Genomic DNA, 13,860 nt, shown 5'->3' with positions numbered 1-13,860 from the left:
ATCAGCAACTAATGCCACTCTTTAAAAAATAAAAAAAAAATCCATGAAAAGTAGCACAAGAGCAAATGAAGATTTCTGATCAGAGACAGGAGACTAATATGCATTACCATCAAAAACACCCACTTGATCTGAAGCAAGAAGTTCAAACTGTAGGGAACTGAGTCCAATTCTCTTAGGACAATTCCTAACAATCTAGCCATAAAAATGTTTTTATGCCCATCTCAATTTAGAGCTTCTAAGAAGAAAAAAGGCATTCCCAGAAATGCCATTATTTCAGAGGAACAGTGTACATTTATGAGTTGTCAGAGGCTAGTGCTGTTTGACTGCTGGTGCAAAGATACATAAAAATCTGAGACTGAGGGAGGACTGCATAGGTCGAGGGAGATTCAAGGAAATAAAAAGGATCCATGTAAAACAGCAGAGGAAATCCCTGTAATTACATATTTCAGGTGAAGGAAAGAAGAAGCAGGTTCAACAGGTTTTTCCCTGGGGAAAATAAAATAAAATAAAATAACCCACAAATCACAAACCCACCCAAACTAAGCTTAATAGCAGTAGGAAACTTGATGACCATAGGTCATCCAGACAGCTCTGGTGTAGAAGTGAGTGACAATGCTGGTGCGGAGCAGGCAGGCAGCATGCAAGGGCTGTAGGCTCCATCACTGGAGGTCAGTCATGCTTTACAGATGGGGGTAGGGGAAGATTGAGCAAAACTGCCTAATCTACCTCCTGCTCATGCCAGCATGCTTCCAAATATGTTGTATTTTTAATTTCAGATTTGTCATGGACAATCCAGCAACACTCTTAATACTGTTGCTCTCGAAACTGATGGAACACAGCATAAAGAGCCCTTCTTCGACTCATCACCCTCACATTTGACACAGAGCACTCAAGATCATTTCTTTCCTTCCCACCCCTTCTCCCCCCTCCTTATTTCATTTATCTACCTGAAAGATAGAGGGAAAAGTGAGTCAGAGAAGCAAAAGCAGAAAAATTAAATAGAGCAGGAGAGCATATCTAAAGTTTCATGAAAGCGGTAAAAACTGAAAGGACATGGTGTTGGCACAGGTTTATGTTACTGGAACTGAACTGACTGGAAGTGAAGATTTCTCTGCTCCTTGGATCTAGAATGTGGCATTTTTATAAAATTTGCTGTCTGCTAATCCCTTGTGGTAGAATGGGAGAAGAGGTAAAACAATCTCACATTATACAACCGCTTCAAAAGACCATCTATACTTAAAGGCTGTACAGATAAACAGATACAAATATAGGTTGATATCCATCCTTAGCCAATCATTAGAGTACATTTACATTTATACATTACCATACAAAAGAATAAAGTGAATGTACATTGGTCACTAAAACTTGACGATTTATACTCAGCTGTATTATCTCACAGGTCACCTAAACAATTTATACAAGTACGCATCTATGAAAGACTAACTCTATTTTGATTCAGAGCAGTGGAACTGGAATGCAAATTACAAGCACATATGTATTTTTTCCCAATTAAGTTTCAAGATGACAACTTGTGCATTTAAAAGCAGGAGTGTTGAAGGACACCAGAATACATTTTCCAAGTTCTTTTTTTAGAAGTGTGAAAGATGAAGGTATTTTTCATTTGCTATTTAATGTGCAGGAAAGTGACCAATGGCATATCCAACACACAGTGGTCATACACCTGCATGCTCAAAACTGTGCAAAAGATGGGAAGGAGAGCATGAAGAACATTTTGGGGTGACTGCACATATGGATGGGGTCAGTTTGAACACGTGGAAGGAGAGTTCCAGCCATCTATCACAGGGGAAGTAAATACCTTAATATTGGCACTTCATTTTCAACATGAAAATAGAATCGGTATATATATTTTTAATATTTCTTGTTATGAGACCATAAAAATGGAACACAAGCATTTTGAAGTAGCTTGTGAAACAAAGAAATCCCTTTTTCATCGTTTTAGACATAGTTTCAATATTATTGCTACTGCTACCCATGTTGTCTTGTATGACGATGTTGTATTTCATCCCTATTTTTATTACTGATACTGAGTTTCTAAAGTTATTAACAGAACAAGGGATGGTCTTCTGCGGTTAATATAAACTGCCATCAATTCTTTGAGTTCCATGGTAACTTAGGACAATGTCAATTACAATATTTATTTCTGTTTTAAAGATCCAAGTGTTATTTTGGGCATGATTTCATAGAGCAAATTACAGCTGTTGGTACAAAAGAAGTTGTCCCTTCCTGTGAGGGTCACCATAGCTGCACCTTGTACTTTGGGGGACTTGCAGAGAACTCAGCAGTTGATTTTGCACTAGCCTTCAGCATGAAGCAACTTTCACTGCCCTCCCCAAAAGGTGCTGGCAAGCACGAACTAGAGAATTAATTTTAAAAATAAGGAAGAGTTCTTTCCATTCACTCTTGGTAAGATTTCCAAAGCCACTTGTAAAACTTTAGAGGTCTGATTTCCATTAGAAGATAATGAAACGTGCTAGTTTTTAAATACTGCTTCTTGACACTGATTATTTTCATGTATCCTATGAGTCGTAAGTGCCACTTTGTAAGCACTAATGTGGATATAGGTAATCTAATACTTAAATAATTTAGCAACATGTACACCTTGACATCTCAGGTGAGACTGTCCCATCAAATGTAAAACAATCCGCCTTTGAGGTGGATAGCTGTCCACTAGGGACTGGAGAGAGTGCTAATCTCTGTATTTTAGTAAATATTATTGAAAAATATTATTTGTAAAACATAGGCAAGTTTAATCATCCATGTAGTTAATTTTATATTGGTAGGCAAATAAATATCTAGCTTATTGTATGGAACAGAACTACAATGAATACATATAAATTTAAAATTTGTTATACAGCAATATTCTGAAGAGTGATAGGTGCATGGTATAGCACCCAACATGACAGATGGCTTTTTAGGGAAAATGGGAGATGACAGTAAAATATGGACTAGATAGCAAAATAAAAGCATTACCTGGAACCTCTTTTCAGCAGCAGGTGGGAAAGAGAAAAGAATTACTTATACAAGTTTTGCTGAAAGCTAGGTGTCAGTGAATTATTCATAGAAAGAATTATTATTGACTTTCTGGTTTGTTTACTTCTTTTTATAACAAAGGGATTATTCACAGCTTCATAGGTTATGTAAATCTATTACTTGTACAGAAAACTCCCATTCACTTAAATGGGAATTATGAACATGTGTTGGCATGAGAATATAATTCTTAGGAATGATTCCTACTGTAAACAGAGAAAGAAATCAGAAGCAGACCCAAAAACCTCTGAAGTATATCAAGTGTTTAAACAGTTGGCAAACACAACACCTGAATTACTCAAAGAACGGTTCTGCAGATTTAAGTTCCCAAAATGAGCTGATGGATAGAACAGTCAACTCACTAGTAAAGACAGCTGTTCAAGTTCACTCATAAAAATACATTCAGTTATACTAAAATAACAATTATCTCAGCTAGTCAAAATGTGTGGGGTACTGAGCACTGCTGATATATAGTGTTTTTTCATGCTTATTTAATTCAGTTTATGTTGACTGAAGATATTTGGGCATCTGTTTCACAAATTCGTTGCACCAGATGGGTTTCCTCAGTCACATATGATGCATACTCCTATACTTTGACTAGCAAAACATCATTATTAACCATCAGAATATACAGGCATGTACGGATTATTTCTTTATATTTGCCCTATCCATGGGCACTTTTCATTAGTCTGATTAGCAGGTACACTTTCTTTGTTTTGACTTGTTTTTCTTTTAAGAACTACCAAGCAATTCCACTGCAGCAAAGACACTAGTTATCAGTCTTTTTCACTTATAGGTGAAGCAAAAATAATTTTTCTCTCACCTGTTAGGGAAAACTTTCCAGAAAATTACGAAAACTGTGTTACCAACTTGCAAATGTATTTTTTTTTCCCCAATGAATCTGTTTTACTAAGTCTCTTCTACTTAGTTCCAACTTTATTCTGCAATGCAAGACTGATGCACTATTTCTTCATACAGGAAACAGCTAAACCTTTTCTCCCAATAAAACTCAAATACATCTTGAACAGTTTTTACAGTCAATATGCAATTCTTCAAGGACTACAGAATTCAAATACCTTCAGATATTTTTCAGAACAAGCACTATGCAGGGGAAATGAGAGTTTCTCCAAGAAGGGAGCAGTTTTCTCTTACAATTTTCCTGAGTACACTGAACCAAACGTTCATATAGGCAGAGGAAAATTTTTAGCTTTCCTTTGGCAGTTCCAATTCTTTAATCTCCAATTCTACTTTTTCAATCTCATGATTTAAGTATGGAATAAGACCTTCCACATGGACCACATGTAACATATCTAATTACTAGCTGGTAAATATTTACATATATGGAGATATGACAGGATGCCTAATTGGTACAAGGCAGATTTCATAAAAGGCTTTTGTGCTCTCTTCATCACCGAAATACGCAAGACTTCTTTGGAGCTGTATTCAACCTATCTAGCCATATGCCTATATTTCAGTTATCCTTTTGTTGAGGTCTTCAATAAATGCATACTGTTCACATAACTTACTAGGTTCTGTTGATAAAGTCAGTCTACACAGATCATAACCCAAATATAAATTTTGCAGCCCTCATCACTGGGCCATGCAATCGTTCCTCTAGACATTTCTTTCCTGGTCATACCTGATTATTTTAGTTGCAAAACGAATAGGTCTTTTTCCTTGCATTCAAAACCAGAGATGATTTGGTAAACCTTAATACTTTGGTAATTGGCTTTTTGATTTCCTCAAAGACATGAGTTGGCTCAGCTTTGGGAGGAAAAATTAATTACCTCAAGCTGGTACAGGGAGACCATTCCTTTCCATAATGTTGTTCTAGTCTATTGCTAGTGCTCAGAGACACTGTAATACAAGTAACTAACAATAATGAAATTCTTGCTTGTGAAGAATGAAATCTCAAGAAATTTCAGGGTTTTCAATCTTGAGGTTAATGCCCTGCACTAATATACATTCCAATGTGCAGAAACTGATTCACAGAAAAGTTCGCTTCAAATAGCCCTGCTTTCTTTCTAAAACTTAAAAAGTTACATTTAAATTTAAACTTTCCTGTAATCTACTTTATTCTGCAAACAGGGTGAACAGAGAGAGGGAAGAAGCTGCTAATAGAAAGTCCCGTGCTATAATTTTTCATTTTGATTTCTGGCTTCTCCCCTCTCCCAAATCACAGAAGTTGACAGAGTGAAAGGAGAGGATAAAGCTGATCTTTTACAAAAAGAACTTTGGAATTTGTGCTATTTACATTCATATCACAAGTCACTAGACTGGCAAGCAGAGAAATCTAATTGCATTCTGTCCATTTATCCAAAACATATGTAAGATGTTTGTATAAAATCTCTGAATTTCAGTGGCAATTACAAGGTGATAATTGTAAGGTTCAGGTACAGAAAGCCTCATTTCAGTAGCTTCCTCCCTCTCTCACCCCCTTGGAAATATATTTTAGGTTTATTTACTGTCTGTACCAGGTAAAAAAAAAATTGTTCACTTCTGGATCAGTAAAGGACTAGTTTGTAAATAGTTTGTTAGTTCCGTTCCCATTATGAATACACAAGGACCTAAAACAGATTACATATTTTTGCATATGTCCTTACACACACACAAAAAAATCCTCAAGACGAAAAAAAAAAATTAAAAAAATATTCAGAAGTAACTTTGCCACAATGCCTGGTTTTGAATTGCATCTGGGAGTGGGTGCAGAACATCTAAAGAATTTTCAAAAGATACAAAACACTGTGATCTTCCCATACAAGAGATCTCAGCACATGAACTGAGTAATGATATGTATTAAGAAAACAGGATAGTGATGACTATGACAGACAAACTCTTTCAGAGATTTTAGTTGCTTGCAAATCTTTAGTATGGCCAATTTATGGTGAAAAATTAAACCAGAATTCCTGGTTGTTTAGTTTTGAGATCTCTTGTACAGCCATTCTTATCTAAGGTACATTAATCACAGCATCCTCCCTTTGACAGTGACAAATAGTGAACACTTCAGGGAGTATAAGAACAGAATAAGAATCTCCAGATTCTTCTCCCAGCCTCCAGTGTTTTGCAGTTCAGGGAGAAGCTGAGCCAGAAGTGTTTTCAAAAATTAACCAACCATGATGGATTTTTCTTCTGAGCAATTTACCTAGCACAAAAACATAGCAGGAAAGAACTTCCAGTAAAGGATAGAAACAGTTTTCCAACTTATTTTGTGCTGCTGAATAGCCATAAAGCTATTACACAAGCACATTAGACACATAGTAGACCTCTTTTTCACATAAAAAGGTTATCTTTTAATATTATTAGTCAGAAATTAGAAATAATTCAAATTATAGACATAAGTGCTGCCTCACAGCCAATGCCATTTTGTGTTTTCAATAGAAGTTAAAATAAGTATTCCAGTGTCAATGATATATTATGGTAATTTCACTACTAGAGAATAGCATATCATTAGTAGAGGTGCTCTTAAACTACACTGCAAGCAGACCTTAAACCAATTGAATCTGAATGAAATCTTGAGTTCTAGCATCCATAAGTTTTTCAAAAAATGTGCCTGAAATTTAAGGCTTGAACTTCTTTCTATTCAGCATATCAACTTTTACAGCACTGGCATCTCTTTTTTTTTCAAAAAAATACCTGTCCCACTAACTTCTAAAAGAAAGCTAAAAGTAATATTCAGACTTAACTCTAGCCAACTGTCTGCTGACTTTTTCAAATAATTATATTATCTAGTGAAGTAATGCTAATTTAAGGCTTGGAAAGAAGTCTCTAAAGCAATCTTTTTTAATTTCAAAACTTCCAATAAAGTGAAAATCCCTGTATGGGAACCTACAAGAGCAAATAAAAACAATGGCTGTCAAATACACAATCAAAAGCAAGCTGAAATAGCTTTGAACCTAATGCAGTCTTGTAGGTCTTCCATTCACATTTTTCCTTGCTGTCCCAGAACAAAGACTGAACACTACCAGTGCCATGCTACCACTTCCCTTCATTCTCAGCATCAGTGGGCCATATTAGAATGACTTACTGCCAGCTGTATTTTTTTCATAGCTTGCATCTTCTGGTCATGTGTGCTCTCTAGCACCAGAGCGCACTAATCCAGTTGCTTTTTAATTATGGGAACTATGCACTAAAACTGCAAATGGTTATACCTGAAAGTTGGGGCTTGGTGTGCGGCAAACTATCTCTTTCATTCATCTCTAAATCCTTCTTCACAACACGTACTGTTTTCTTCTTCAACTGTCTTGAGCAGTAGATAAAATTGACCTAAACATTTAAAGCTTCAAAAATGTTTACCTCATTATTTTCTTTCAAATACTGAATTGCTTAGATAAGATTCTTACCAAAAAAAAAAAAAGTCCCAGAAAAAGTTGCGAAAATCATGTTTGTCCTGCACGAAAAAATAAAGGCAGGGGTGCCTAGAAGTATGAATTTATGCAACTCACACCTCAAGTTAATGTGTGAGGCATAAAAATGACTGAGACACAGAAATGTCCACTGCTCCTAGTAAAACTGTGTTGTTGTGAAGCAGAAAACTATTTTTTTTTAACTTCTGCTATTGCAAGGAGAAAAAGTAATTTATGAGCAAAACCAGAAAATTAAGAACAGTGCACTACCTATGTTGGAGAGCAAAAATAATCCTTTGTTCAGATTCATGTTCTGGGAATTGCATTTACATTTTCAATTAAGGGTCACTGGAAGAAAATGATTATGCTACACCAAAAGCAGAATCCCATGTTCATACTTCACAGAGAAGTCACCTACCCACCAGACTGCAGTGTTTTGCAGCCTCTTTTCTTATTCTTCCTTTCTGACCCTAGGGATTCTTTCATTCTTTTCTGCAGAGCTTTAGCAAAAAGGAGTGACGCTGTTTTGACCCACCTGGTGAAGTGTATTTGAATTTTTGATGGACTAAATGGCCTAAAACTCTGATTTCTTACGTCATCCTACTACCTACAACATAAAAGGTGAGATCAACTTAATCTTTCTAATAATACTAGAATCAAAATAATTCCAGTGAATCAATTTTTGGTACCCAGTTGAGTAATTTCTGACTCCATATCCAGGCCACAGTCTCAGATGACAACTCCTGGCCTTGCATATGTGCTTTTGTGAGAAGCAGAAAACAGATGAGATTTCAGGTGTGCTTCTTCCTTTACTGTTCTCCTATTGTTTATCTCATTTAATAACCTGGATACTAAAAAAATCATATTCCTTCTATAGAGAGGGAACTTCACTACTCAGCTAGGGTTTATGAATTCCACTTCAGCTGTCAGGTACAACAATCTTAAGTAGTAACGACATTTTTGGTATGGTCTTTGAAGTCTTTATATATAGCCTTAGAGTTCAATTATTTGGTAGTATTAGTCTCCATCTTCTCCCACAGAGAATTAAACTCTTCCTACAATCAATAGTAAAAGAGGTTCAGATACTTTCTAATAAGGAATCTCCTTTATACACAGAGTCAAAATTACTTGAAAGACATTCTCAGAAGGACATTCTACACTGGTGTGTACCTATGATCCTGAGAATACACGGATTCCAATAAAGTGTTACTACAAGAAACATATCTCTTCTAATGTTTGGCAGTCAATATAACAAGCCTACACGTAACATGGAACGCCACAGATGTACTACCCACACTCTGAGCACTACACCCAAATACCCAGTATATGAACAAACACAGAAGAACAGTCTGTGTAAGTTATACATACTCTGTACAGCTTATACAGAAACACTGACTTTGCAGATAAACATTTTTTTAAAAGCCTAAAACCATAATTAATTTACTAAAGGTTGTTAGTGGTATGATCTAAAATTTAGATGAAGACAGTGGTTTTCTTGATTATGTCAAGTGGTCTGCAGAAGGATACACAGAGATTAACAATTCGATCATCTGTCACCACAGGGATGCAACTTCATTGTGGAAACGGGATCCAGGTAGGTATGAGAAGGCTGCTTCTTTCTTAACCAGTGTAGGCCCAAGTATCCTGGCAACTCAGTCTACAAGTCTGAAGGGTGGCCTACAGCCTAAGAATTTGTTGTGCTACAAATATAAGAGCATGTTTTTGAGTATGCATATATTCTAAATACAGTATGTGCAAAACCTCATTACCTAATGTAGGCACCTAAGCTAGCGACTCTGCATATCATATTAATGCTATATGGAACTAGCGGCTCAGATCCTTAAGTAGTATAGGTGTGCTGGTAAAATGCTGCAGCCAAGTCAATACTGCTCCTCTCATCCCCGAAGCTTTATTAGCTCCCACACAGTGGTGCAGATGTGGTGATACTGGTTGTATAGCCACTTCAGGTATCTCTGCAACATGTTCCCTGCACTTTTTATTCCATGTTGGACCTCTGCACCAACACTGATATAGTCTTCCACAAGTCCACAAGCAGTTAGGTGAGCTCTCTGACTACAGCTACTTAAGTCAAGCTGTTCCTTAGCCAATCCAAAGTATTGAGGAAAAGAGGATGAGATTTGATCACCTCCTCCCAAATACTCTATTTAGCACCTACTCAGGTCTATTCAGACTGAGAACTGGGCTTATTCTTTGTCTGTTACCCCTTTTCTACCCATTAACAAGCTCCTATTTAATAGTAAAGAGTTAAAGCCTTCACTTCTATTTCAAAGTATAACTACTTTCTCAAGCAGCTTAAGTTACTAAAATGCGTTTGATCTTGGACTTTGTGTAAATGAACTTACCTCACTACCCCCTGCCTTCATAGGAAGCAAAAGAAAAGGGAAATAAAAATAAAATAAAAATTAGTAACTCTGAAAGTAGACTTGCTAAAACATTTACCAGTCTTACACAATATTAACTTCAGCAAAACAGAAGTTAAAATGCATACATTCTGTTTTTATTCTTCACAAAAACTTTTCTTTGAAGTTTTAGGGCCCCAACTTTTAAACACTGCAGACAATGTAATCATTTCATGAACTTTCATGCCTTTTGAATCATAACCTAGTTACCTTACTACAGAATTAATTTTATTTAATATTTTATTTGAAACTGAAAACCACAACTCAGTCAGCTTCCAGAAACAATTATTGAAAGAAATACAAGAGGTTTAGAATTTCATTAAAAAAACCCCCTTTAATCACAGCTTTCATTAACAAGACCAAATATAAATCCAAGATGTTGACACCATGCACATTATTTCTTTTTCATTTCCACATCAAATACATCTAATTAATAAACAGATAGACCATTTTTCATTTTAAATGCAAGACTGGGAGCCACAGCTTTGTATGCAGGCATCCATTCTCTCCTTCAGCAACACAACTTGAAAACAAAAGACACCAAAACTACCACAAACTGTCACATTGCATTTCTCAACAAGGGCATCACAGATCTATCAGCTTCACTGCAGACAGAGGCGTGTGCATCGTAATGGAACTCCTCACACTCCTGCAGGAAGTTTCCAGTCTGATATTTCTCTATATCCTTACTCCTAATTATACTGTGTTGTGTTTTCCTCACTTCCCTCTCTTTAATACTAGCGTTCCTCAATCACCACTGTATCGCGTTAAGAATCCCTTCCTTCTCCCTCACATACACTGTCTATGTCAATTTTGCTGACAACAAGGAACAACTTTCAGGGTCCTGTGCTCAGTTATAGATTCTACAGCAGATTATGTTCTAGTGGTTATAAATTCTTTTTCTTATTTCACGTCTACTTTACCTGCTGGTCTTATTCTACTCTGCTCCTCACCCCCTTCTCTTTTAAAGCATACGATAGTGAACCAAGCAATACAACTAACACTGCAAAGGAATCAACTTTGTTTTCCAAGACTCATTAATAGAAACTGCAGAACTACTGTGGACAGAATTTTTCAAGGAAAGGTGGAAGTTATCTGGAGACAGAAACAATGCAAGGAGAAATTACAGCTAAATTAGTCAGATTAGTTTGCTGGCAAAAACAAAAAATCGAGAGCTGTCTTTCAATAAAACAATTGTACAGATTCACGCCTATAATGCCATCACTAGATACCACTCGGTACTTAAGTTTCAAAAAGAACATATTATCAAACACCAGCAAATAACTCAATTATCTCAAGAAACTCCCCCAATATAAAAATATACATACAACATTTGTAGTCTTTTGTGCTCTCTGAAAGAGAGATACAGCCTAGTACGCTAGAAAATCTTAGGCAAGGTTTTCTTAAGTTGTTGTTTTGGTTTTTTTTTTTTTTCCTCCAAAGAAATATTTCCACTCTTTTTATACATACCCTTTTAAGATGCATATATATTCCAATATAATTATGTTTTACTATTAATCATCTTTTCAGATTGCTTTCCTGGCTAGAATTCTAATTTAGCAATTACCTTTCATCTAAGGTTGGCTCCTTTTGTTGCAGATGAGGCTTAATTCCAAACATTGGTCTAATGTTTGTTGATAAGGCTTTGATGGTGTAATTAATTTCATTTTCCCTTGTCACATCACTGTCATAACCTAACAAAATCAGAGTGAACAGTATCAAAACAAAATAAGATACCAGAAGAAAAATTAAAATCATAATTTGTGCAGCTTTCAACAACGTACTGGACTACAAGAACAATTATACCATGTATTACTAGTAGCATAAACACACAACAGGAAGAAAGTAGCTGGCAGTAATGATGAACACTGTTAATAAAAGACATTCCAAGAAAAAAATTCTATACAATATCTTTGTAGAAAAAGTGATTAACAAAGATTCAAGGGACATTCAAAGCTACCCCATTTCTGTTTGGTTGGCCTTAACTCATGGTCACTAACAAAGGACCTCGCTACATGACACCTGCTGTTAAGTTCTGGAAGATTTAGTGCCAGGTTGTTCTCAATTGTTCTCAATTTCAGGATCCATCCAACCTGTCGATGGAATCTACTGGTCTGCACAGGGTTCCTACACAATGCTTAGGGACAGTCAGGCACATCAAGATGATGTTTAGTACAGTAAACATGGCAAAAAGGCTGAACAGTGACAGGGTTGTTACTTACCCTCCATTTTTTCAAAGATCAAGACTACTAATGCCAACTTTACAAATAGTTCTTAACTCTAACTGAAATTAATAGGACCTGATGAAGAGAAACTTGTGGAAAGAGATGTCAATGTCTTTTCTTGTAAAGCTTAACAGACCTCTCTTTCTTTTAGCGTATTTCTGAACACATAGTTTAAGAGGGTTCTGTGTAAAGCACCAGAGCCGAGGGAAGATTATTGGGCAAAGATGTGCTAACAGGTCACAAGCAGAAGCTGAAGAAAAACTCTGAAGACTGCAATTTTTGATTCAGAAAGCTAAAGTTGACCAACTCCCCCTGTAGGCAATTAAATTACTTTGTGGATGTAGTCTTCAATATTTTTAAGCAGAAAGTGCATAAAAATACTTCTCCAATGAATGTTTAATATGCCTCTAATATTTAAAGTGTCGCTTTGGTCATTTAGCAGGTTTTAGTGAAAACTGAAGTTAATTTATTATACAGAACTATTTAAAGAGTAGCAGTGATAGTTTAAAAATGCTTGAAGACTGAGGAATTGACAAGGAGGAAAAATTGTACTTGGGAGCAGAGGGAACAAGTTTGGAGGCTCATGAACCCTTGGAATTATAACATGAAAAGTAAAACATTAAATATGGCAAAACCAACAGAAGTTAGTTCTACAAAATGTAATTAACACTTTATAACTATTGATATTATGATCTTGCAATAGATTGTTCCATTTATGAACATCAGTCTACCTCAGTCTACTATGCTTTAATGTTATGGAAAAAGATGCTGTAACATCAAGATAACTATGATCTCACATTGTATAGATTTCAACATAATTCCATTAGAATTAGTGCCCAAATCTAAGCTGTGATGAATGTATTTTTCTACACAGATTTTTGGAAGTTACCTGTAATTGGCATTTACTATTTTTCCATTTAAAAGATGTCAGGAGTCTTTTTATATACTCTGGCTCAAAGCAGTAAGTCAAACACTTCATTATCATTTTCTTCACAACAGTTTATCAGCCTTTTCCCCAAAAAGAAATTTTACCTAACATTTTTGAAGCATCTTCACTATTTAAGATTAAAACAATCATATATAAAACTTGATTATTTCTAAATTAGCAGTTTTTCATTAACAAAGTCTTCTTGAGATAGCATAATCCAGCTAGTTTTGTAAATTATTACTTACCTCCATCTTCTTCAGAATCTAGATCAGACTCCTCACTGTCACACTGCCTGCTATCCCGATGTCCTTCCATCTCGTAAGTCCACAGCATTAAAGAGGTGTCTGCTCCTCCAACAGTGACCAACAAACTGTCGTCATAGGTCCAACGGACATTGGTTACATGGGTACTGTGAGCAACATACCTCTTAAATTTTCCAAATTTTCCCTAAGAAGGGAGAAGAAAAGGCACAGATCAAATTTAACCAGTCTGCTAGATAAAACTGAAGTGAGTTGCCAGTGTACAACATGTTCTCAACTTCTTTACAGTTAATGCTTCAGCTGTTTTGCATTTGTATGTATCACATGATTTGCCAAGGTTCCCCTCCTTACAGCAACTTCACGAAATGTTAACCATATTTCCATAACAAGCATGCAAGAATTCGTTTACAAACAGATTCCAGCAATAAACACCGGATCATTTTTTCCTAAAAGAGAAAATAATCTAACAGATTAAGAATAAAATGCACATAGAATATTTTGAGTCAATACTTGTGCATTGTTACCATCCCTAGCATGGCAAAATATTCAAAATTGAAGACATATTTACTGATAAATATACAGGAAAACTAGAAAGGTTCTAGAAGAAAAGTAAAAATATAATGGGCTTCTGGAATG

The 13,860-nt window shown here is 35.8% G+C and overlaps 1 protein-coding gene across 2 annotated transcripts in view; it reads right to left on the bottom strand.

Annotated features, from left to right (window-relative positions):
• Positions 1-13,860, bottom strand: part of EML5 (EMAP like 5) — a gene marked incomplete at its 5' end in the record, with an annotated part of 113,706 nt that overhangs the window by 24,508 nt on the left and 75,338 nt on the right. For both annotated transcript variants that reach the window (XM_082317232.1, XM_082317233.1), the window contains 2 exons: positions 11,379-11,505; positions 13,210-13,411. In XM_082317232.1, the coding sequence (XP_082173358.1) occupies positions 11,379-11,505; positions 13,210-13,411 (329 nt within the window). The remainder of the gene's footprint in view (positions 1-11,378; positions 11,506-13,209; positions 13,412-13,860) is intronic.

This window comes from Platalea leucorodia (assembly GCF_965183815.1).
Source record: "Platalea leucorodia genome assembly, chromosome: 7".
Classification (NCBI taxonomy): domain Eukaryota; kingdom Metazoa; phylum Chordata; class Aves; order Pelecaniformes; family Threskiornithidae; genus Platalea; species Platalea leucorodia.
Note: the sequence above shows the minus strand (reverse complement) of the source record. Positions and strands in the feature narration are given on the sequence as shown.